This window comes from Giraffa tippelskirchi, chromosome 4, assembly GCF_054371585.1.
Source record: "Giraffa tippelskirchi isolate mGirTip1 chromosome 4, T2T-mGirTip1v1.2.pri, whole genome shotgun sequence".
NCBI lineage: Eukaryota > Metazoa > Chordata > Mammalia > Artiodactyla > Giraffidae > Giraffa > Giraffa tippelskirchi.
The window spans coordinates 148,225,570-148,248,554 of record NC_137278.1 but is presented as its reverse complement, the minus strand read 5'-3'; the positions used below and the strand labels follow the sequence as shown (position 1 = coordinate 148,248,554).

At 35.7% G+C, this 22,985-nt stretch overlaps 1 protein-coding gene across 5 annotated transcripts in view; it reads left to right on the top strand.

Moving 5' to 3' along the window:
• The window catches only part of MSRB3 (methionine sulfoxide reductase B3), a 178,542-nt gene that overhangs the window by 33,213 nt on the left and 122,344 nt on the right, over positions 1-22,985 (top strand). For 4 of the 5 annotated variants that reach the window (XM_081588841.1, XM_081588842.1, XM_081588843.1 and 1 more), the window contains exon 2: positions 5,515-5,641. The exons of the other annotated variant lie outside the window; for it this stretch is intronic. In XM_081588841.1, the coding sequence (XP_081444967.1) occupies positions 5,566-5,641 (76 nt within the window). In that variant the 5' untranslated portion in view covers positions 5,515-5,565. The remainder of the gene's footprint in view (positions 1-5,514; positions 5,642-22,985) is intronic. 5 annotated transcript variants of the gene reach the window in all.

Below are 22,985 nucleotides of genomic sequence, written 5' to 3'. Positions count from 1 at the left end.
CTGTTCTCAACACATAGTGTCATACTACTCATTAGGTATCGTTCAACCCCTATTTTTAAACACTGAATAATTCCAAAGTGATGCATTAGATATTATGAGAGATTAGAAAGATGTGTAAATTGTGTCTAGCATTTAAAAAGAACATGTTGGTTATCTATAAATGTTATTCACCTGTGAAATTATTGAGTCAAAAATAGTACAATAAGGCTGATTCACGTGGCTGTATGGCAGAAACCAATAAAACATTGTGAAGCAATTATCCTCCAATTCAAAATACATAAAAGGCAAACAAAAAGCAATATAAAAGTGAGGAAGTTGAGGACAAACTTGGGGAGCTATAGATTTTCTGGGTGGTCTTGAGGCAGGAGGTAGATGATGCTGCTACCCCACCCACCGTACCACCCCCCAGAGTAAAGCCATTGGAGATTCATTCCCTATGGACTGAAACTCCAAGATGAGAATAGCAGGACAATTAAGGGAGGAGCCTGGGCCCTGTGCAGACCATATGTTTCTCATTCTTGAAATCAGGAGCCCTCCCTGACTATACATGCACAGAAAAGGTCCTTGGAGGTCAAAGGGGAATGATGCTAACTAATGCCAGGCTACCCACAGGCCTCTTCAGTAGAATCCATCTTGGTTAAGAGTACACGTGGGAGGTTCCTGAGATGTACCAAGTATTGACTGTGAACCAGGCAAATCAACATCACTGGTCAAAGGAGACACAGAAGTGCCCCACGAAAGTAATTCAGACTGCCTCAAAGGGGCAACTCAGCGACTCTCTGAGTCCGCCCATGTGTCTATCCACATGTACCGTACTCTTTTTTTACCTCTTAATAAATACTTTACTTGCTTCACTACTTTCTATCTTTGTGGAAATTCTTTTCTGCAAAGCTGAAGGCCAGGGCCCTTGTCACTGACACTGGCCTAGTGGCTAGGATCTGCTGCTTTCACCACCGTGACCCAGACCCAATCTCTGGCTGGGAACCCAAGCCCTGCTCCAAGCCGTTGTAGGCCAAGGCCAGCTGAGATCAGTCTTTGTTCCGTATTGATTTCCAGGGAATGTTATTTATTTATTTAGCCGTGCCGAGTCTTAGTTGCAGCACACAGACTTAGGTACAGCACACAAACTCTTAGTTGCAGCATGTGGGATCTAGTTCTCCAATCAGGGATCTAACCTGGGCCCCTTATATTGGGAGCATGGAATTGTGGCCACTGGACCACCAGGCATTGTAAGGGGTGTTTAATGTGAAGTCTTTTCCCAAAGATTGTCATCACTCAAAGAATGTGTTTCTTTTGCCTGTTTTGGACTAGGATTGTTTCTGGCTAGGGTCTTCATCCAGGCAGCTCAAGGGGCGCACTGGGAGAAAGCAGGCTAATTGAAACTTGAATTTGGAGGGGGGGGGGTAGTGTGGAGAGTAAGTGTGGGTTTGTTTGATCCTCAGAAGTACCGCATCATCAACATACTGAAGGTCCAGTAGATGCAAGTGGACTCAGTCCTGGGCTTCTCTAGGTGATAGATCCTCAAGGTGCATCAAAAGAATGTAGAGAAAAAATCTGAAGGTGAAAGGGAAAGAGAAGTTACATGTGGTGGGACAGAAAGATTAAATCTAGATGTCTGAGTATGTCTCAGGCTTTTTACTTCCTTAACTCTGTACTTTTTTCACTCAAAGTCAAGCGAGTCTTCACATAATCTTCTTGAATTCAGTTCTCTTCAGTTGCTAAGACAGGGAACCCTGTCTATCACCAACTCCCTGAGCTTGCCCAGACTCATGTCCGTCGAGTCAGTGATGCCATCCAACCATCTTATCCTCTGTCATCCCCTTCTCCTTTTGCCTTCAATCTTTCCCAGCATCAGGGTCTTTTCCAATGAGTCAGTTCTTCACATCAGGTGGCCAAAGTATTGGAGCTTCAGCTTCAGCATCAGTCCTTCCAGTGAATATTCAGCACTGATTTCCTTTAGGATAGACTGGTTGGATCTCCTTGCAGTCCAAGGGACTCTCAAGAGTCTTCTCCAACACCACAGTTCAAAAGCATCAGTTCTTTCAAGGTCAACTTTCTTTATCATCCAACTCTCACATCCGTATGTGACTACTTGGAAAACCATAGCTTTGACTAGACAGGCCTTTGTTGGCAAAGTAATGTCTCTGCTTTTAATATGCTGTCTAGGTTTGTCATAGCTTTTCTTCCAAGGAGCAAGTGTCTTTTAATTTCATGGCTGCAGTCACCATCTGCAGTGATTTTGGAGCCCAAGGAAATAAAGTCTGTCACTGTTTCCTCTGTTTCCCCATCTATTTGCCATGAAGTGATGGGACTGGATGCCGTGATCTTAGTTTTCTGAATATTGAGTTTTAAGCCAGCTTTTTCTCTCTCTTTCACTTTCATCAAGAGGCTCTTTAGTTCCTCTTCGCTGGAACTAAATCATTTAGTTCCTCTTTTTGAATTAAATGAATCTTTATTAAGTATTTATTATCAGCCACATTGTCTATTAGGAGAACATAGAGTCAGAGCATGTAGAGTGAATTGGTAACAACCTTAGACTTTTCATTGCCAATTATAGTGGTCAAGAGCACTGGCCCTGGAACTAGATGGCATGGGTTCAAATCTGTTAAATCATTCAGTCCAGTGACATAAGGGCTCTGCTTCTTATCAGCCAGGAGATCTTAGGTAAATTCCTTAACCTCCTTATGCCTCAATCTCTATATCTAAAAGAAGGAAAATGATAATATGTACCTTTTAAGGTCCTGAGGATTAAAAGAGCTAATAAATGTGAAATGCTTAGAATACTGCCTGTCATATGGCAAGGGTTTCATCAGCTGCCAAGCTTAGAATGTCTTTATTCTAGCATGGAAATCGATCCAAAAGTAGTAAGTTTTCTGGCCTAAATAGGAATCTGTGTTTGGAGAATGGCCTGCTAAGGCTCAATAGGATTGAGTATAAGTAGACTGTTAGAAATTCTGATTCATATAATTTTAAAATAAAACCGAATACCTGTACATTTAAATAATAGTAAGAGCTAATGTTTGTGAGCATAAACTATGTGCCAGGAGTTGTTCCAAGTGGTTCTAACCAATTAAGTGATTTAATTGTTATTTTAGAGTTGAGGAAACTGAGGCATTGAGAGGGTAAGCCACTTTGCCAAGGTGACACTACTCCTTAGGGACAGAACCAGGATTCACACCCAGGCAATCTGATCTCATAGATCCCACCCATCCATTATGATATCACGTCTTTCATCCAGTGTATTCTGCAGTTTAGATTTGTCAGCGTATTTTATTTCATGTATTGCAAGCATAAGCTAAGAGAAACTAAGTGGAAAATGTTAGTTTAAGCTAAATTTGTTACATCGTTTAACCATAAAAATATTCCATTTTCTGTTCTATAGATGAATTGCTCCTGGTGTCACATTTAGAGCCATATTAACTAGGAAACTTTTGTTTCCTGGAGTATAACATTATGAGTTTGATTTCAGCAAGGCATCCAGAGGCATGTAGCCGTTCTCTAGTAATGTTTCTCACTTTCCATCTCAGCTACATTTTTTTCAGGGTAGACTATAGTACATGGTGCATTTTTGCAAAATTAGCTGCTTTGTCTGTTATCCTCACAATCCTAACCTATGAAATAGCATGCTTTGTAGGACTTGAGGACGGAGAGCACTGTGACAAACTGTACTTTTTGCTAAAAAGGCTAGATTGCTCTGAAAGTAGTCACTTTGTTACTCTGCTTTGTTGGATGCTAAAACAGATAGATGGGTTCCCTTTTAAGGAAAACTGGGCAAAACTAATTTGCCACTAGATGGAGCCCTGGCTTTTTGGGTAGAAATAAAGGCAAGCGTCAGAACATTAAATCACGCCGTCATATCACGCTGAAAGGCCCCCGGTGTTTGAGGCCCTCAGTTTTTAATTGTAGAATGCATCTTTGTTCTTTGCCTGACCTGCAGAGTAACATCACTCCCTTTCTTCCTGTGCGCTGGCTTTGACACAAGCCAGATGGCTGTGGCCATCGGTAGGCGCGCAGGCCGCCTGGTACAGCAGTTGATGAAACAGAATAGGAAGACATTTTATGGTCAACTGCAGGAGCACAATGAGGCTGCAGCTTTGCTAAGTAATTACATTCACTGTGCACACTTTACTCCTCACAGAGAAGGTCACAGGGAATAAAATACATTTTTATTTATAGTGTTGTGAGGTATAGACCTTTGATCTTTTATTAGTCAGTAGTCTGCTCCAAAGGAATGCTCTCTTTCCCCTGCTCTGCAGTCACTCGTGCAAATGACATGTTTATTTATGTTTAATGGTTCTTTCAGGCTGTGCATTGTGATACTTACCTTCCCTCTTCCTCCTTTTTGTCTCCAGTTAGTAACACAAAAATGTTTTGGTTTTGTAGTGAGTTTAGTTTGGAGAAGTCAGAGTTCAGGCATGTTAATACAAGCAGATTTCTGTCAGATATACTCCAGAGTGATTTGGTCAAATATATTACTGTTTATTATGTGTTTGTTCTTTGAGGAGGTCAGGAGAGACCAGGAACAGACTTTTATTTGGGGGGAGAAGGAGTCAGGGGTGAGGGTCAGGAAATGAACGAGACATTAATTTTATATCCATTTTTGGACATTTAGTGGTTAAGGGCACTTGTAAGGTTAATTTTAAATAAAATATGGGAAGTTACTATTCATCTAATATTTCCACCTTCATTTGAAGTTAATCTTTACCAACTGAAAGATTGTCTAAAACTTTAAAGAAAATCCTAACAACTTTTCTTTAAAGTTTAACTCATTGGTTACAGAATTGATCTAGAAATTATAAATAATAAAATCAAATGAAAATTCATAGTTGATATGTCATCTTCAAACATAACGCTGTTTCTAAAGTGAAGCCTCCTAGTTGTCCTTAGGTTATTTGGCTCTCTATTTTTTTAAAGTATGAAACTCTAACAAAAGAAATCTCTTAATCTTACAGTATTTTGCAGTCTTCTCCAGATTTGCCGATAATGGCTGGAAGAAGGCAACGTGGTATGAGGAGAGAGGGGGACTTTGTAGTTGGATAGAACAAGGCTTTCTAATTTTTTTTCCCCAGTGGCTGTTTGCTTTGTGCCCTTGGACCTTTGAGCCTTGGCTTCCTCACATATACATTGGGTGATAAAACCTACCTCCTAGGTTTATTCTAAGAATTAAATGACACAATATATGTGTATTTGGCCCCAGACAGTTCCTGTCACTTGGTATGAACTCAGTAAATGTTAATTCCTTTCAACTGTTTTAAACTTTGTCTCTTTTTCCAACCTCTTGCAAAATGTGTTCACAGATTGCACTATTATATAGTGTGTATTTTATTCATAAGATAGAAATAAGCCTGGGTTGAAAGTAAGCTCACCATCTGAAAAGTAGGCATTTGCAATTTATTAGCACTGTGTGTGTGTGTTCAGTTCTGGATAAAACCGTAACCATCAGTTGTGCAGTGAATGTGTTTAACATTTGTGATGTTTTAATTTGTTTTTGTTTTCTTTTTTTCTCCTACTCAGCTCTTGCCCCTGTTCTTTGCCTCTCGTTTTGTTGGTGAAGATATCACAGTGATGTCTGCATTCAACCTGCTGCATTTGGTGACAAAGAGCCAGCCAGTTGCCCTGCGAGCCTGTGGGCTTCCCTCAGGTTGCTGCTTCTTGTGCTGTACTAAGTGAGGGCACTGGTCCGGGGTGGGGGGTGTTTCTGCTGCAGGAAATGATACACCACAGTGCTTTGCTAAATTTCGTTTTCTTTTACTTGCGCCCTAATTTGAAGACGGAAATTGGTTATAAATCACCACTCTATTTTGAGTAACATTCATTTCCACAATCCTTACAACCCTTGGAAACATTGTCCAGTTTCCTTGCTTAGTATATAATTGTCACTAATATTTCATGATATCTTCTTATTCTTTAATGCACACTACACATCTGAAAATCATAATGTTCATAAGAGGCTGGCAGTCTTGATAAGAAACTGCCCCAAATCACACAAAATAGGACAGTCATCTTGTTAAAGGATAATGAAAATGCTTTTCATTCCACATGTGGTCATTCCTTTAGGAAAGAAAAAAAATTAAAATGAACAACTTTAGTGTAAGAAAGTTAGTTATTGTACTTGCAAAGAAAAGATGTTCTATTTAACAATGACCAAATTAAGAGAACTACTATAGCATGTGTTAACAGGTTCTTAAATTAGAACCGCCAACCAGTCTTTTTAAAAATGTGATTTTAAGCATTTAAACAAGAGAGACATAAAATTCCAAAACTTTACTATTTGCCTGTGTTTAACAATATAATTTTGTTATGAAAATCACAATGGCCAGATATTTTCTGTGAACATTATTATCAATATTACTTGTATTTTCTTTTAGTTATACATGTCTCTATTACTATATTATATAGAGAATTTCATTCTAACTCATTAAATATTCATTGAATATTAACTATGAGTGCCAGGCATTGTGTGAAGCAGTGAGGATACAATGATAAATAAGATCGAGCCAGTTTATTTATTTATTTATTTTAAAATTAGTTTATGTATCTATTTTTTAACTTTACAATATTGTATTTGTTTTGCCATCCATTGACATGAATCCACCATGGGTGCACATGTGTTCCAAGCCAGTTTCTTTAACAAGCACAAGATGGAGCTGAAACTGTGTAAAGTCCATTGAACCACGTGGTGATAAGACTCAAGTATTTATGCCTCGGATGCTAGGGGAATGCAGAGGATGGTCCTAGCTCTTTCCTTAGGGGAAGACATCTTTGGAAGGGAGGGAAGGTCTCTGAAGTTTAAGGAAGGCTTCATGTAGGATATAGTGCTTATGTTGAATCTCAAACTATGAGCAAGAGTTAGCCAGATGTCCAAGGAGGGGGAAGGACATTTCTGACATATGAAGTAGTGTAGGAAATACATGAAGACCTGAAAAGGCAAGGTATGTTCAGAGAAATACAAGTTATTTAATGTGGCTTGCTTGGGTGGGTGAGGGCAAGTTAGAAGAGATAAGAAAGTAAGGTAGACAAATTGTAAAGTGCCTTATATGATGTTTTAAACATTTTAAATCTTAGGTAAGGGGTGAAGGGGGAGTAAAATGACTTGGTTTGCATTTATGTTTATTGATTTAGTATGATGGAAGGTTAGTGCTGGTTCCAGATATTTCTAAGAGAAGGTTGAGATGGCAGCTTAATTAGAAGTGAGTATAAGGCTTTTGTCTTGAAGCTATACTTGAATAGTAAACACTGCCCATTTCAAAAAATAGCTTTTATGTCTGTTTGTGTTGAGAAGTCAATAAAGCTTAATGCTGGGGGTCCACAACCACTCTTCCTGACACCTTTGCTTCCCAACCTGCCATGTTCCTGTACTGCTGCCACTAAGTATGTTGGAAGAGCTTGAGGCTGGAGGGACTCATGGAGCATGGAGAGCCTTAACAATGATTATTACACTAGGTGTGGAAAGAAGGGGGATGGATAAGAGAAAAATTCAAGTTATAGAACTGGCAAGTTTTATTTCTTTTATTGTATGTAAGCTGGAGGGAGAGCATCAACCAGTGTTGTTTCTGGGCTATGTGAAACTTTTCCATGACTATGAACTCTGTATAATAATTCCTGGTTTGGGAAGATCCCCTGGAGGAGGAAATGGCAACCTGCTCCAGTATTCCTGCCTGGGGAATCCCATGGACAGATGACTCTGGTGGGCTACAGTCCATGGGGGTCACAAAAAGTCAGACTCAACTGAGCAACTGAGCACCCAAGCACCCATGCACATGCACATAATAATTGGAGTATGCAAGTTATTTAATATGTAACCATGTTTCCCACTGGAAAAAATCCCCAGGTATGAGAGCACTAGCATAGTTCTTGTAACATTAGTTTGTCATACACCAAGGAGGCAAGTACTTATGGAAACTTATTAATTAACATGGTATCACTCGAAATATGACAATTGTAGAGTTAAGAGATTTCATAATGAAATTGTTTAATCAAAATATGTGTCTTTAAATTTTGATATCCACATGATTTAAAGATAAATTCAACAAAGATGATAATTTTTAAGAAGTAACCATTATAGCACAATGCTTAAGCACACAAATTCTGGAATTCCACACATCTAAATTCTAGCTTTGCCACTTAACTGGCTGTGTGCCTTGACTTCCTTGTTTGTAAAATGGGAATAATAGTACTCACCTGAAAGGGTTGCTGTGAGAACAAAATAGCTTAGGATGTGAAAAATGCTTATGACAGTGGCTGACATATAGTAAGCACTGTATATAAATGTTCACTAGGTCACTGTAGACATCTGTATCAATATAGATATATACTTTTTTCTATTTTTCTAGTAAAATAGACTTTTAAAAACATTTCAATACATCCCATATTGCACTTAACTCTTTTTACTTTAATCGGAGCCACAAATGCACTTTATATTTGAGAAATAGCCATCTCAGTTTGTTGTTTTGATCTCTTTATTTTACTCATGCATCCCACTGAACCAGAATTCAAGTCCTATAAACATACAACACATTTCTTTTATTCTTACTATCTAGTACTAATGGATGCTCAGATGGACTCTGTCTTTTTTGCTTAGGGGTTGTAAACCTATTTTACTTTGATAAATGATTTGGTAGAGTAGTATTGCATAATTGCTTAGCCATTCAAGGACCTTGTACTTTTTAAAGTGTTATGAAATTTTGAGTGTGCACATATTTTATAACTTCAGTGTCAGCAAAATCTTTGCTACTGTCCATTTCTCTAACGGAATTTTACTCTTGTTGTTGTTCAGTCACGTCCCACTCTTTGCGACCCCATGGACTGCAGCATGCCAGGCTTCCCTGTCCTTCACTATCTCCCAGAGTCTGCTCAAATTCACAGAATTTTACTCTTAGAAAAGTAGATATGTTGAAGACACTGCTAAGTTCAACAATAATGTGAAACAAGCTATTTAAATTTTGAAAAAGAACAATGAAATTGAAATGGGAATTCTAGCCTTCATTACTTTATTCAAGTAGAGAGGGACTAGGCCAAAATTGGAGATATAGGAAATTAAGGTAAAAGTTTGACGTCTTGCTTTAATTTACTGTTCCCTGGTCAAAACCCATTACAACAAAAATCTCTGTAAATCAAAAAGATTTCGGCTTCCTAGCCAGTACCCTACTAATTTTAGGTATTATGCAATACGAAATAATTCTAGAACTGAAAAATAATTGGAGCAGGCTCTTAAAGTTGATTATAACTGGATTGACCTGTATGAAGGCCATATCCCAGAAGGCTGATCTATCATTTTTCAGCTTTGACTTCCTTTTCTTCTCATTTTTAAATAGGCATAATTTCAATTTAGAGCTTATTAAGTGCATCTGAGTTATGGTTTGCTCATGTTTGTAATTAAAGGTTTTTTTTTTTTTTCTCTCAGCGCTCTTCTTAATTTCCTATAACAGTTTCTTTTATGTATTGAAAAAGAGCACTGGAATAGGAGTCAGAGAACTAACCACAGCTCTATCATTAACTTGTGTGACCTTGAACATACCAGTAAACCTCTCCAGATCTCAGTCTCTTTATTTTTAAAATGAGGAATTTAAATTAGAAAATCTTTTCAGTTTTGAAATTCTGTGATTTTATGAACTGTCATTGTTTTTACTTGGCTTTGGGTTAATCAGATCTTAAGAGTCGGTACTAATTAATGGCTGGGAATTTACAGAAAAATCTGCTTGGTTGTGGTGGGAGGACAGAAATATTTCCCGTGTTTGAACATTAGAATTCCTTGCCTCTAAATCAGGACTGAAGGGGTTATCTTAGGAAGGGTTAGGAAGCACAGTTTTACACATAGTTTCAGTGCTTGATAAAAATTAAGTCTAATTGTAACTTAGACTAGATATCATGGTAGTTTTCAGCCAAGTAAGTATTTGTCTAAGTAGTACTAATTACAGTGATAAATTGTGCTTTTCTCTAACGTCATACACGTAATATGTGGTTGTTACTCTTATAGACTTCACTGGCATGTTTAACAGTCCGTGAATTGAACAGCCACAGGGCAGTTTATGCAGTTTGTAAAGGTGTTATGTCATAATATTCTAATGTAGAAATTAGAACTCTTAAAGACAGATACTTTGCAAATGGTGTTTGTAAGTAGGACTATCATTTGGTTAAGTAGAGCTCTCCAAGAATCAGGGGCCTGTGGCTCCAGAGCTTAGCACAGTGCCTGGCACTTAATAAATATTTGTTAAATGAATGAATAAACATTTGGAAAGTTTACATGTAGGTGAAGTGATAGCTATAACAGAGAGGACAAATTTATCTGAGACTCTTTTCAGCCTCAAATAAATCTAATGGGAAGGTTAAATTAAAGTTCATAGTTTGGTGCCTTTTGAAAATATTGTAAAAAATCCAATTTCTCTTTCTCACTTTATTGCATTAATACAATATGGTAGATTTCTTAGGTATAAATCACATTGTAGCCAAACAAATAACAATAAAAAATGGTAACACAGGTTCAAAGTATCTTATCCAAAATTTCTTTTACTTTTTCTCTCCAGCAATTTGAGTTTTGGTGATAAACTGTTTGAAGAAGGGAATAAGTACATATTATAAGTAAAAATTATACATATTATGAATAAGTACATATTATAGCCTACAGTCCATGGGGTTGCAAAAGTGTCGGACATGAGTTAGCAAATAAACAACATGAGAAGTAAGAACTCTGGTTCTTTTGATTGCTTTTCTCTGGAACAAATTAATATTGTCTGTTGGGCTTTAAGTTCTGCATTTGTAAACAGGAAGTAGTACATATATGCACCAAAGCAACATCCATAAGTAAGAAGTACTATTATTCAAGTCTGAGTTGGCAATATTTCATTAATAGCATCTGATGTTATCTTTGTATTTACTGTAAAGAAATAATTGAAGTCAGTGGTGTGCTACTCACCTACCGAATAGATTGGCTTTCTGTATTATTTTTATTTTTTAACCATTTTGGATCCTGAAAACATGAACCATCTTTAATCTAAAAAAATTGTTCTAAAAAATTAAAGTTATGACTTTTCTTCTCCAGAAGAAAAGAAACATATGTGCACCTAGAAGAAACATATGTGCACCTATGCAAGTTTTCATATAGTTTCAAGATTTTTTAATTAGATACTCTGATACTTGTAATTGAGGACTCTTTGACCACAGATTCAGAACCTGTATTCTAAAAGATACACTTGAAACCAATACAAAAACTCTAATCAGAACGCATTATTTCCAATTTCTGTATTGATGTCACCAATGAAGTTTTCTCCCACGAGTTCAGTTTAATGCTCTCTATTCTCTGGCTTCACATTCTTACATGTTCATCTTACCTAATTTAATTTGATTAAATTGAAAGTGCCTTGTGGAGGGCTATTTTTTTTTTTTTAAAGAAACAAAGAGTTCTTAAAAAAAAAAAAGACATTCAGATTTCAGCTCCCCTAATTCACAAAATAATTTGCAATTAATTGATTGAATGGTCTCCACTTTTCCCAGTAGATGGCACTAGGTTTACATTCTTTCACAGCTTAAAAGGGTATTGATATCATTAGCACTTAGGTGCATTGTGAAAACTTAACAAAAGTATGTTAAAAATATTCAGTTAAGAACACATGGATTTATAAACTACAAATTTTTTCTGCTTATATTATGTTCAAACAATATTTGTAGAGTGCAAAACCTTTTTCCATTTTCAACAGGCTTCCAACTCCCTTGTGCTTGGACATCTCATCGAAATTGTCTTTCATGTGTAGACTTTCTATAAACTAAAACACGTTTTCATAAATTAACTTATCTTGTATCCAAATAGCTGATTTAACAGTAATTTATGGTTTTATATGTAGCTAAATTTTCTTCAGCAGACCACCCAAGAATTAAAGAAAATTTCACATTTTGTTTTGCTATGTTTTGAATTTTTATAGAATCTTGAAAATGTTATTAATTTAACATGTTGACTGTTAAGCATGAGTCCTTTCTTGCATGAATGAAAATATTTTTGGAAGCTAAGAAAAATTATATTTAAAATGTTGATGAGTACTCGAATACAGCTATATTCTTTACTAAAACAAAGTGTTTTAATAACTCCATGATATAATAAAGTATTAGTTAATGTTGAAAAGTTGCTGTACAGCATCTAATTATTAGATGAGTTTTAAAAATCGTTTGTGCGTGAGGCTAAATTGCTATAGAATGATAAATGCATATGTATGAATAAGGTGTTGGGCATATGGTTTGTTAAATGTGGAATTGGTTAATTTTTTGTTAAATATAGAATAAATTCTTCACCTACATTAATAATTATAAACTACATAACAAAATGTAGTAGCAACAGAGATAAAATAGGCATGAACACAAAAGAGTTTTAATTTTGTTTGAGAAATTCTCTAATTAACAATGACCACTGAATATGAAATATTTTAAGTTCTGAAAGCAAATGATAATTTTACAGTTAGTTTATCAAGACAGCATGGACTTTTGGGAATCATATAGGTAGAATTATTAGATGTTTATCTAAACATGTTCACAATAATTTACCTAACAGATCATAGAAGGATTTATTAAAACAAGCCATCTTTTGCTCTTAGCAAATATGTGTTTAATGAAGAATGGGATGCGAATGACAGTTCACAAGGAGTTACTAATAAGTGGCTAGATACTTGATGAATTTTCATCATCAGTCTTTTCTAGTTTGTAGCTTCATTCTAAACATTTTATTTAGAGATTGAATCTCTCATGGCTGCTTCTGCTAGATATATTTTAATTTAAAATGCTTTGAATAGATTTTATTGAGATGCAGTGGCAAATTATCTCAATTTTTGTGCCTTTGCATTTGAAATCAACCCTTTGAAAATTTAAAATCCCCATTCATTTTAATTCTCTTGGTTTTTCTCTCTCTCTTTTTCTTACATCTAGTATATTTGCACTTGTATTCGTCACTTTAGAATGCATGTTATAAAAATTACCATGAAATGACAAAGATATCAGTTATTTAGGTGACTTTTAAGAGATATACATTTATAGAATTTAAATTTACTAGGTTACTACCATGGTAAGCATTTCCTTCAACAGTAGATATATTTCTTGTATTCAACCACATAATTGCAAATTAAGAATGTACTGCTAATCTAACTTGCTGGATTACTTAAATTTTAAGCAAGCAAATAAAACCCCAAATTTTATAGCTATAGTTTTTAAGATTTAGTTTTGTTACAGAAATGCATGGTGGCTCATAGAATGGTACAGCTGTTCATAGTATATTCCATTTTGGTCAATATTCCTTATGCAAATTTTAGATAACATCATAGCAAGTTTCTGAGTTTGCTATCCTGTTTTTGGTATTGGTTAAGAATGAGTTTGGAAGCATAATCTGCATTTACTAGTTTGTTTTTACCACCAACTTGCCTTCTAGCCCCAGAATCTGTTTTGTACCTTTTATTCCTATTCCTCATCTGTAAACTTAGAATGAAATACATTCTTGTCAAATCATTCACAATTAGATATTACCCTCAAGTGTTAACATTACTTGACATTTCCCAGAAATTCATTCTGTGCAACTTTAATCCCTGGCCATAAGGAAGAATAAACTGGAAAAATATGAAAAGGCAGGGGTGGGACATCAAATAAGTCTGGGAAAGTTGATAGGTTTGATCATCAAAATCTATTTCTATTACAGGAAAACCCATGGTTCCTGCATAGTAAGCTCTGGCAAGGTAGAGATTTTTTTGTGTGTTTAGTTCACTATGCCGTCTTAGCAACTAGACTTCTGTCATCTGTCACTTATTGAATAGGTGCTCAGTAAATATTTGTTGAATGAATGAATGGTGATGAATAAGTAGCATCATCTTATGTATCAAAATAATGCCACATAGTAAGTAACGTGAGCCCTGTTTTTAAGGAATATACATTTTCAGAAAGATGGCTACTTTGGGCCCAAATTTTGTTATCTATAGAATAAAGGGAGTTATATACTTCATGTTTTTATGATTCTATATAAACATTTCCTCCTTTGCTTTGCTACTGAAGGAAGGAGTAGAAGAAATAAGAAAAGCATTGTGTATCTTTCTGACCAGAATGGCTGACGAACTTCTTAGATTAGGATTTGAGGCAGTGACAGTTCTTTTGGAGGATATTGAAGGAATGCAGTAGATGGAGTTATAATTAGCAGGAGATTGTAGGAGGAGAGGGTAGCGGCAGGGAGAGTGGAAACAGACTGTGGGCACATAGGTTAGGGAAAGATGGGCCTGTTAATGTACAACAGAGCTTTGGTTCAAGAGAGGAATATAATGAATGAATAAATTAAAGGAGGAAAGCTGCAGACAGGAGGTCACTCTCATTAACCAGGTGTGTGACCAGGTCATGCAACATCTTTGGGCCTTGGTTTTCTTCTTCACAAGGGCTTTGGACTAGAAGTTTATCAATTCCCAAATTATGAACACTTGTTCTACTAATAGCCTATAAAACTGATTCCATCATCAAATGGAGAAACTGAATGCTACCGTATCTAAGATGACCTGTTTTCACATTTCATCATCTTGGTAATGAGGATGCAGCATACAAATCATTTTGATAAGGAAGTATTGCTCTATTTTGATTGACAAAACTCTTTTCTACCTTTCTAGTGAAACGTAAAATAATGGTGTGTCAGAATAACACATATTCAATAATGCACGTTGGCATAAGAAAGTCTGGACAAACTCTTCATTTAAAGCCCATGTAACCTAGATTTTCCTAATCTGGTTTGACTGTGGAAACTGCTCCTCACCCCCAACAGGAGCTACCTGTAAGCATTTTTTTTTTTCAGAGCCAGTGTTTCACATGATGTGTTTTGCGGAATGCTGGATTAAGTAATCTCAGAGTCTTAAATACAGAGAATTAATGGAATATTAGTCATAATAAAAGACTTGAGAGTGGAACTCTAGAGAGGTAATAAAAGATTCAGAGTAGTAATTAAGAAAAAATTTAGTCCATAATTTATTTTTTTTTAAATTTCATTGGTTTATTGAGCAAATATTATTTCAGTTTTTAAACTAAGTTCTAAGAAACAGCCAGAACTGTCATTTAGAAAACATCTTTAGGAAGAAAATTAAATAGCAATAATTAAAATGGAGAGTTGAATAAATATTTAAATACAACATGCACTTATTTAGTACTTACTCTTTTCTGGGCATAGTGTAAGGTTCTGGGGATGCAAAGATTATTGAAATTATCCTCCTGTCCCTTAAGGAGATATTGAATAATTCAGAAGAAGTCTTATGCCTTTAGTTATCTGGCTGATAAAACTGTAAATTTTTTGACTTTTTTTTTCTCCAGAATCTCTTAGATTTTTCTGGAATGTATACATGTATAGCTAGACTCAGATTTAGCTGTTCATTGAGTGACAGTTGCAGACTTATCTGTCCATTGAGCTTAATTAATTTAGATTTTAAATTTGATTTGGGCTATAATGTAATTTTAGACATTTACAAAGCTGAGCTCTTAGACAATGTAGATTTTAGTTTCTTTGTAAAAAAGTATACTTGATGTTACATGGAAATAATATTCTTCATGGTAATCTAAGAGAGGGCTCCTTTCCATTCTTTTTGTGGGTAGTTACTTCTCATCTTCCCCTTTCAGTCTGTGCTCCCAAGATGGTGAGGGAGGATGGGAGAGAGAACTATTTTTTGCAAGTCTTTTTGATTGCATGAGAAATGTAGAATGGAAATGAGCCTGTCTGTTTTTAATTTTTTTTTTCTATACTGGCTATGATGTTCTACTGAAGACCCATACTAGAAAAAAATATTAAAACCAGGGAACGCTAACTTTGTCAGACGTTTCACTTGCAATCAGTTAGACTTGAAGTTAAGTAACTTTCTCTTCCACTATTGTCACTTGATGATGGCAGTGCCTTTAAAAATTCTCTTTTTACTCAGATGCTTTGCAAGTAAGTAAATACTTTCTGGATCAAGACATGTTTGAAATATTTCCCTGAAATCTAGTCTTCATGGTCCACATTAATACAAAAGTCATTGCTCTTGGTATTGGCATTACATTTGGAAGAATTGATAAGTACTCTTTAGTTTGTTTTAATACACTTAGAGAACACTGATAAAATGATTACTACACATGAATTCAACAATTAAAACTTTGTAACCTGCAAGTAAAAGATAGAAATGTAAAATGTGGTTTGTATTTTATAGAGTTCATTCAGGTGAATGTATCATCGGATAAATGTAGTGGTAAGGATCTCCATTGTCTCCTCTCAAGAAAATCATGCAGGCTTACAGATTATTTACTATTAAAGGCTAGAATTTGAAATCATATTAATAGACTTAAGATGTTGTGGGAGACACATTTACTCCTATTGACTTGCAGTGAGAAAACATTGACATATTTCCCTTTTAATTTTAAAACTGCCTTATTTCTCCGCTGCCCAATTTTTCCTCTTCCAAATCAGAATCTACATTTTATTCTGGCTATTTTACTTTGTCAAATTAACTAATCCCACTGACATGAAAGCGTCTGATTACCATCTTGACATTGTATGTATTTGATCACACTACATCTATCAGCTTGTTTACACAGAGTTCTCTTCCCTATTTGAATCTTCTTTGGCCCGCTGACCCTGTAGATGCTGTTTCTACAAATAATGTGAGTTTTCTATATCCCAGTTATAATCGGACCTATCAATGTTGGTGGGCAAAGTTTAACAGTATTAATGTCTTCTTTGTTAACTCTCTTGACACAAAACTTTACATATATTTTTCCTATAAAACTGGACATTGTATTGATTGTTTTTCTTATCTTTACTGCTACAGTATGTGTTCCCCTAGGGGCAGCAACCTTGACTTACTCATTTTTAATTTTCCAGTGCTCATCACAGTTCTTACTTCACTGTAGATGTTTAATAAATAGTTGCAGAAAGTATGAATTAATATTAGGCTCAACAGTTTATGTGTTCAAAGAATTTATAATCTGGGAAAATAAAGCAGAAACAACTGAAGATATTTGAGAATAATTGCAAAATATTATATTAGCTCATGTAAATAGTACCCTGCAGAGTAAATACACTAGTACTGAGGATATTCAGATGAAAGATCAGAGTAGGGGTGAATTTATAGGGATATGTAGACTTGGAAGGAAAACTTCCGTAAAAATATTTTCTTAGTTTATCTATTCAAACCTTCAGTATAGAAACCAGAAGACCAATTTTATCATTCAACTATGCACCACTAAAACATATGGTCTTGTTTAATTCAAAAAGTTTAAAATGCTGTGTTGCCTTGGCATGCTTATAATGTCTACTGATGTTAATTAGAACTCTGTGCATGCATCAGTAGAACAGAGCTGAAACTGATCGGTAGAACCGTCTTATGTGAAGTATAATAGAAAAACAGCAAGAAGGCATGAAATGCGATTATTACTATGAGAAATAAAGATATGCCTTTTCTCACATATAGAAAAGAAAAAGATCTTTACCTTCTGATTCCTATGACCTAGAGGGTTTTTTTGTTTTCTTTGTGTTTTATTTAGGACATGGTGGACCGACAAAATTAAACTGAACCTAAGTGTAAAAATTAAGAATGTTTTTAAAAAATGAAAACTAAGTCAAGGTACTAATTTTATACTTTCTTTAGTTATGGATGTTTCCTGCTACCACCTACAAGATTACTTTGAAGGGGAGATTTATTGAAATGTTTCCTAAGGGTAAATATTTGGCCAAAGGATTTTGTTCTCTAGGCCTGTCAAAAATGCATCACCAAAGAACATCTACTGAGTATCTTGCACATGACTCCAGATTGGGAGTGATGATCGATAGTCTGAAAGGGATGACATTAAATACACAGAGCAAACTAGCAGAGGCTGCACTCTGATTCTGTGTTCAGCGTTCAACCAAATACTCTCTGAGAGCTATTTTGAGTATAGCATTTGGCTAAAAGGATTTCACTTGGAAGAAAGAAAGGTCATGTCAGACAATGTCTGTCCTAAAATATTGCAGTTGTAAATTTCCAGATATAAAAGTATATTCTTTTTGTTGTTGTTGCTTATCTACATTTAGGCCACCTGATGTGAAGAAATGACTCATTTGAAAAGACCCTGATCCTGGGAAAGATTGAAGGCGGGAGGAGAAGGGGACGACAGAGGATGGTTGGATGATATCACCAACTCAATGGACATGAGTTTGAGTAAACTCCGGGAGTTATAGACAGGGAAGCCTGGTGTGCTGCAGTCCTTGTGGTCGCAAAGAGTCGGACACGACTGAGTGACTGAACTAACTATCTACACTATTCATTTTCAAGTTTTAGTATTTGTGTTGTAGTTACTTGTCTCCATCTCTACCACTGGACTAGGAACTTTTTAGTGTATTCATCTCTTACATATCTTACAGATAGTGAGGGACGGGGAGGCCTGGCATGCTGCAGTCCATGGAGTCACGAAGAGTCGGACGTGACTGAGTGAACAACAACAACAACAACCTCTCACGTTGGCTGTTTCCCCCGGGTGTTCATGAAGCTCTTCCTTCAGATAGTAGCACAGCCAACTTCTCCTCCTTCAGGGCTGTGCTCAAATGTCACCTCTGTGAGGCTTACCTTGACCATTCTATTTAAGGTTATAGCCCTTACTTCTAGCACTCCCAGTCTTCTTCGTCCTGCTCAGTTTTACCTTTTTTCCCCATCCTGTATACTTATCACCTTCTGAGAGGCTATATAATTTTCTTATTTATTTTCATTGTGTTTTATCTGTTTTATACCCCTGCTAGGATGGCAGCTCCATGAAAGGATCTTGATTTTGCTCACAGATACGTCTTAAGTACTTAGAATAATGCCAGAATATAGTAGGTGCTCAGGGCTTCCCAGGTGGGGCAGTGGTAAAGAATCTCTCTGCCAAGGCAGGAGACACGGTTCCATCCCTAAGTCGGGAAGATCCCCCTGGAGAAGGAAATGGCAACCCACTCCAGTATTGTTGCCTAGAGAATCCCATGGACAGAGGTACCTGGCGAGCTACAGTCCATAGAGTGGCAGAGAGTCAGATACGACTGAGTGCACGTGAGTAGGTGCTCAGTAAGTAAGTGTTGAATGAATGAATGAATGTTTTACTTAGCCGAGTACTCTGTGAACGCTCAACAATTTTGATGACTTAAAAAACCAGTAAGAAAAATGTCATATCGGTAGTCCTCAAAGTAAGCCCTGCAGCCCTAGTTTCATGGAAACCCCAGATCTGAAGCCAGTGTCATGATGTCTTAGATGGTATGTTCATCTCAGGAATGTTTTTCCTGTATAGATCTATGCTGAAAGAAAAAAAATCAAAAGAATTGAGCATTCTTCTACAAGTATGAAGCTTTTCTTTCTTGTGTTATACATTTTTTTAAAAACCTTTATTAAATTACTAGAATGCAAAACAAAACACAAGGAAAAATGGTTCATGGTATATAATTTTATATTCTATTGTAAAAATGGGCTAGACTTGGCTTTTATAAATGTACACTTATTTAGAAATTCCTAACACTACTACCTCTGGGATAAAAGTTTCTTTAACTTCCCAAAATGACAGACTAATAACTGACTAAAAATTATAATTTATAGTGAAAATTGAAATATACCATTTTTAAATATAGTAGCAAGATATTTCAACATGAGCTTTACTCAAAGGAAAATAAGATAGTCTTATCATCTCTAATTCACTTACTATATTGGGAAAATAATAGTTTTATTTTTTTCTGATCCTAGGACCAAAATTAAAATTATGGGATCTTTAGATTTTGTTTTGTTTTGATTTTTCACACTGAAATACAAGATTTATGACTGAAAAGTGCCCTAAGATTTAGGTTACAGATTTGATTTACTTCTTAACAGGAATTTAAAAAGCCTTTCAACATTTTATAGACATTGTGAGAATCCCCTTTGAACCTTGTCACTGACCCTCTGCTGAAGGAGTGAACCCAGGTAAAACAGGCATTGGCTAATAGACAAGTGTTTTTACTTTCTGCATGTACTATAGTGATCATTACTTTCCTCCCTTGTTATATTTAGTTGTTAGTGATAGTTTTCAAGTTGAAAGTTATCATATAATTTAGGAAGGAAGAAGAAATTTGTAGCTTAATTTTTCCATGGGTTTTGCACTCAGACAGCCTGAGATTTGAGTCAGTATATCTTTTTGCTGTTTGACCTTAGTAAGTTATGTTATAACCTCTCTGAGCCTCAGTTTCTGTATCTGTAAAATGGACACGACATCTACCTCCTAGAATTATTGAGAGGATTAAATGTAGTTATGAGAAAGTGACTAGAAATATGTCTGGCACAGAGCAGTTACTCAAATTTTAATTTTCTTTTCTTCTTCCAATTCTTGTTTGAATCATTTTTAAAGAGAACTTGTGAGGAAAATACTATCCCAAGAGAATTATTTTAGAAAAATAATTATCAATAAAATATTTTAGCACACTGAAATGCCCGATCTGGTTATCTTCTAAAGTACAGTTTTAACTTCAGAATTCACTGTAATCAAAATGATAATTTAATACTGTATTTGTTTAGACAGTGTTTGTTAACTGCTAATTGTTATGATTCTCATAGCAGACTTCTGAGGGTAGTAGTATGTAGAGAGAGACCCATTTGTCTAAGGTCCCATGACTAGGAAGCAGACAGAGGCAGAAAGTGAACTCTGATTCAAGATAATACTGGATTTGAGGCAACAATATGGAACAAGCTTTGATATAGAAAGAGACTTTGGGCATATTTTAGCAAATAAATGCCCTTGGGCTGGGTTCAAGGTGGATCTGATATATACCAAACTTACTCCGTAAGGAATGGTGTTATGATTAGATACCAAGGTAGCAACATTACCCTTTCAGGTATGCTTCGTTTTGCCTGTGTGTATACACACACTTGTGGCTTCAAAGTACTCTATTAAGCATTTAAATAAAGAGAAAAATCTTTTCCTAACATACTTCTAAGTCAATTTAGGGGTCATTGAACAGATGTCATATAATACTAATGTTAAATTACCCTGTGTAATAAGAAAATTACAGTACCTAAGTGAAGATAGTAAAGGAAAACCATCCAATGAATTATTCTAGAATTTCAAAATGAAATGATTTCTTTGAAATTAACAGTGGCACCACATGACTTTAGAAAAGTGAGTCTGATAGGGAGAAGGAAAATTAGAGACAAAAGTGAAGCCTTTCTGTGTTTATATATGCCAGGTTTTGGTTATGATGCTAGGAGAGCTAATGTAAGAGTATAGCATTCAACTGTCCAGAAAAGCATGTTATTATTAAACTATGTGGCAAGAAATTTATTAAAATCTGACTAACTTCTCATTGTTTCGTATTAAATCACAATAGTTGTTTCTAGTCCACACACACTTCCTTTTGCTATTAGGCACACTTTAAAAGCCTAATTATTTTGAGAACATAGTATGACCAAAGAATAAAAATGTACAAAGTTTGACAACTTTAAATAAACACTAGCATTTCTTAAAGAACAAACCTCACTTACAGTTAGGAAACAATATTTATATTTAAGGTTGAAAAGCCAGGATGTAGGAAAATTTTGTTAATTTGGAAGATGACCTTTAAGTGCACCAAAACCAAATAATTTGTAGGCTATGACATAGGGCACATTCCTACAAAATTTGTGTGAATACTGCTTTAGTGGTTCTTGAAAGACAAACAAAGAAAGCTGGAATGAAATCTTTACCCCCACCCCCTCCCCCAAAATAAGACGGAGCCTAACAAAAGAGTACAGCGGCACACTTTCAAAGCTTGCCATTAAAACGAGGTCTCTGTAGCACGACTAATGAGATGGTTTATAGTGGAAAACAATCTGTTTTTAAGAATGTTTAGATCAAAAGTAATTTCTAATCTATGAAATAAAGTCTTTTCAATACCCTTCATTCACCAGCAAAGCTTTTATGTTTGTATTATTTACTTCAATCAGATGTTTTCAATTTTACCTTTTCTCCTTGTACAAATACTTGACATGGTTCGTCAATACTGACCAACAGTTTTATTCTTTTTCTTCAAAAAAGAGAGATTTTTGGAGAGGAGAATGAAAAAGAGAGAAACATCTTTGCCTAAACGATTTGCAAGCATCTGTGCTTTAAGCTACTTTTTATGAACACTCCTTAGTAAATGACTCAAGGTAAAAAAGCAGAAAAGCATCCAATGTTAGGAAATTGCAATCCAATACCATGTAATTTAAACCTGCAGTTGCTTCTCTTGTACTAAATGACATACAGATGGGTAGCTTAGTTCTCTCAACTTTGGAAACACAATTGGTCTTTTTGTATGAATGAACATATATTAACAAAAATATTTTGGACAGAATTGTTTCAGAATTGTTTAACTGTACAGAGTTTAATTACCTGTGCCACTGGAAAGAATAATTTTAACCAAGATATTTTTGTCATATTAGGTTTGCAATTAATGAATTTTTCTGGACAAAATCAACAAAGATACAACCCTTCCAACATATAAAGAAACAGAAACAAAAAACACCTTTTAAGATGTCTGTAGCGAATTGAGCGGGGACTCACCTCTCACAGCCATTTCTGCTTTCAAGCTGTGGAGAGGCTTGTTCTGATCGGACAGACAGTTCTCAGGGAAACAGACAGAAATCTATCTGTCTCTTAGAAGATATAAAAAGTGCAAGTAGTAGGTATTTGGATAAAGCCTGGTGTAATGTGGGGTCCAGTGAGGTGAGTGACATGGCGGCTGTTCATTCCTGTGGCTCTTTTCAGACCAGAGCAGCACCAGCCTTGCTTTGTGGAAGGTCAGAAGAGGTGCTGCTTGACAACCCCCAGGCCTGCTTAAAGGTGTGCTTTTCTGTTCGGCTCTGGTTTGCTCTTTTCCTGCCTCCATATTTTCTCATAGAGAATCAGTCACTCTGTCCTGGTGGCCCTGATTCTGGAAGCTGATATCCTTCTTCAATCCCAGAGTCAGGGTCAGTGGTTAGTTAAGTTTCTCTTGTTATAATTCCAGTGATCTCATATACTATGACACTAGGTGCCTTAAAGTA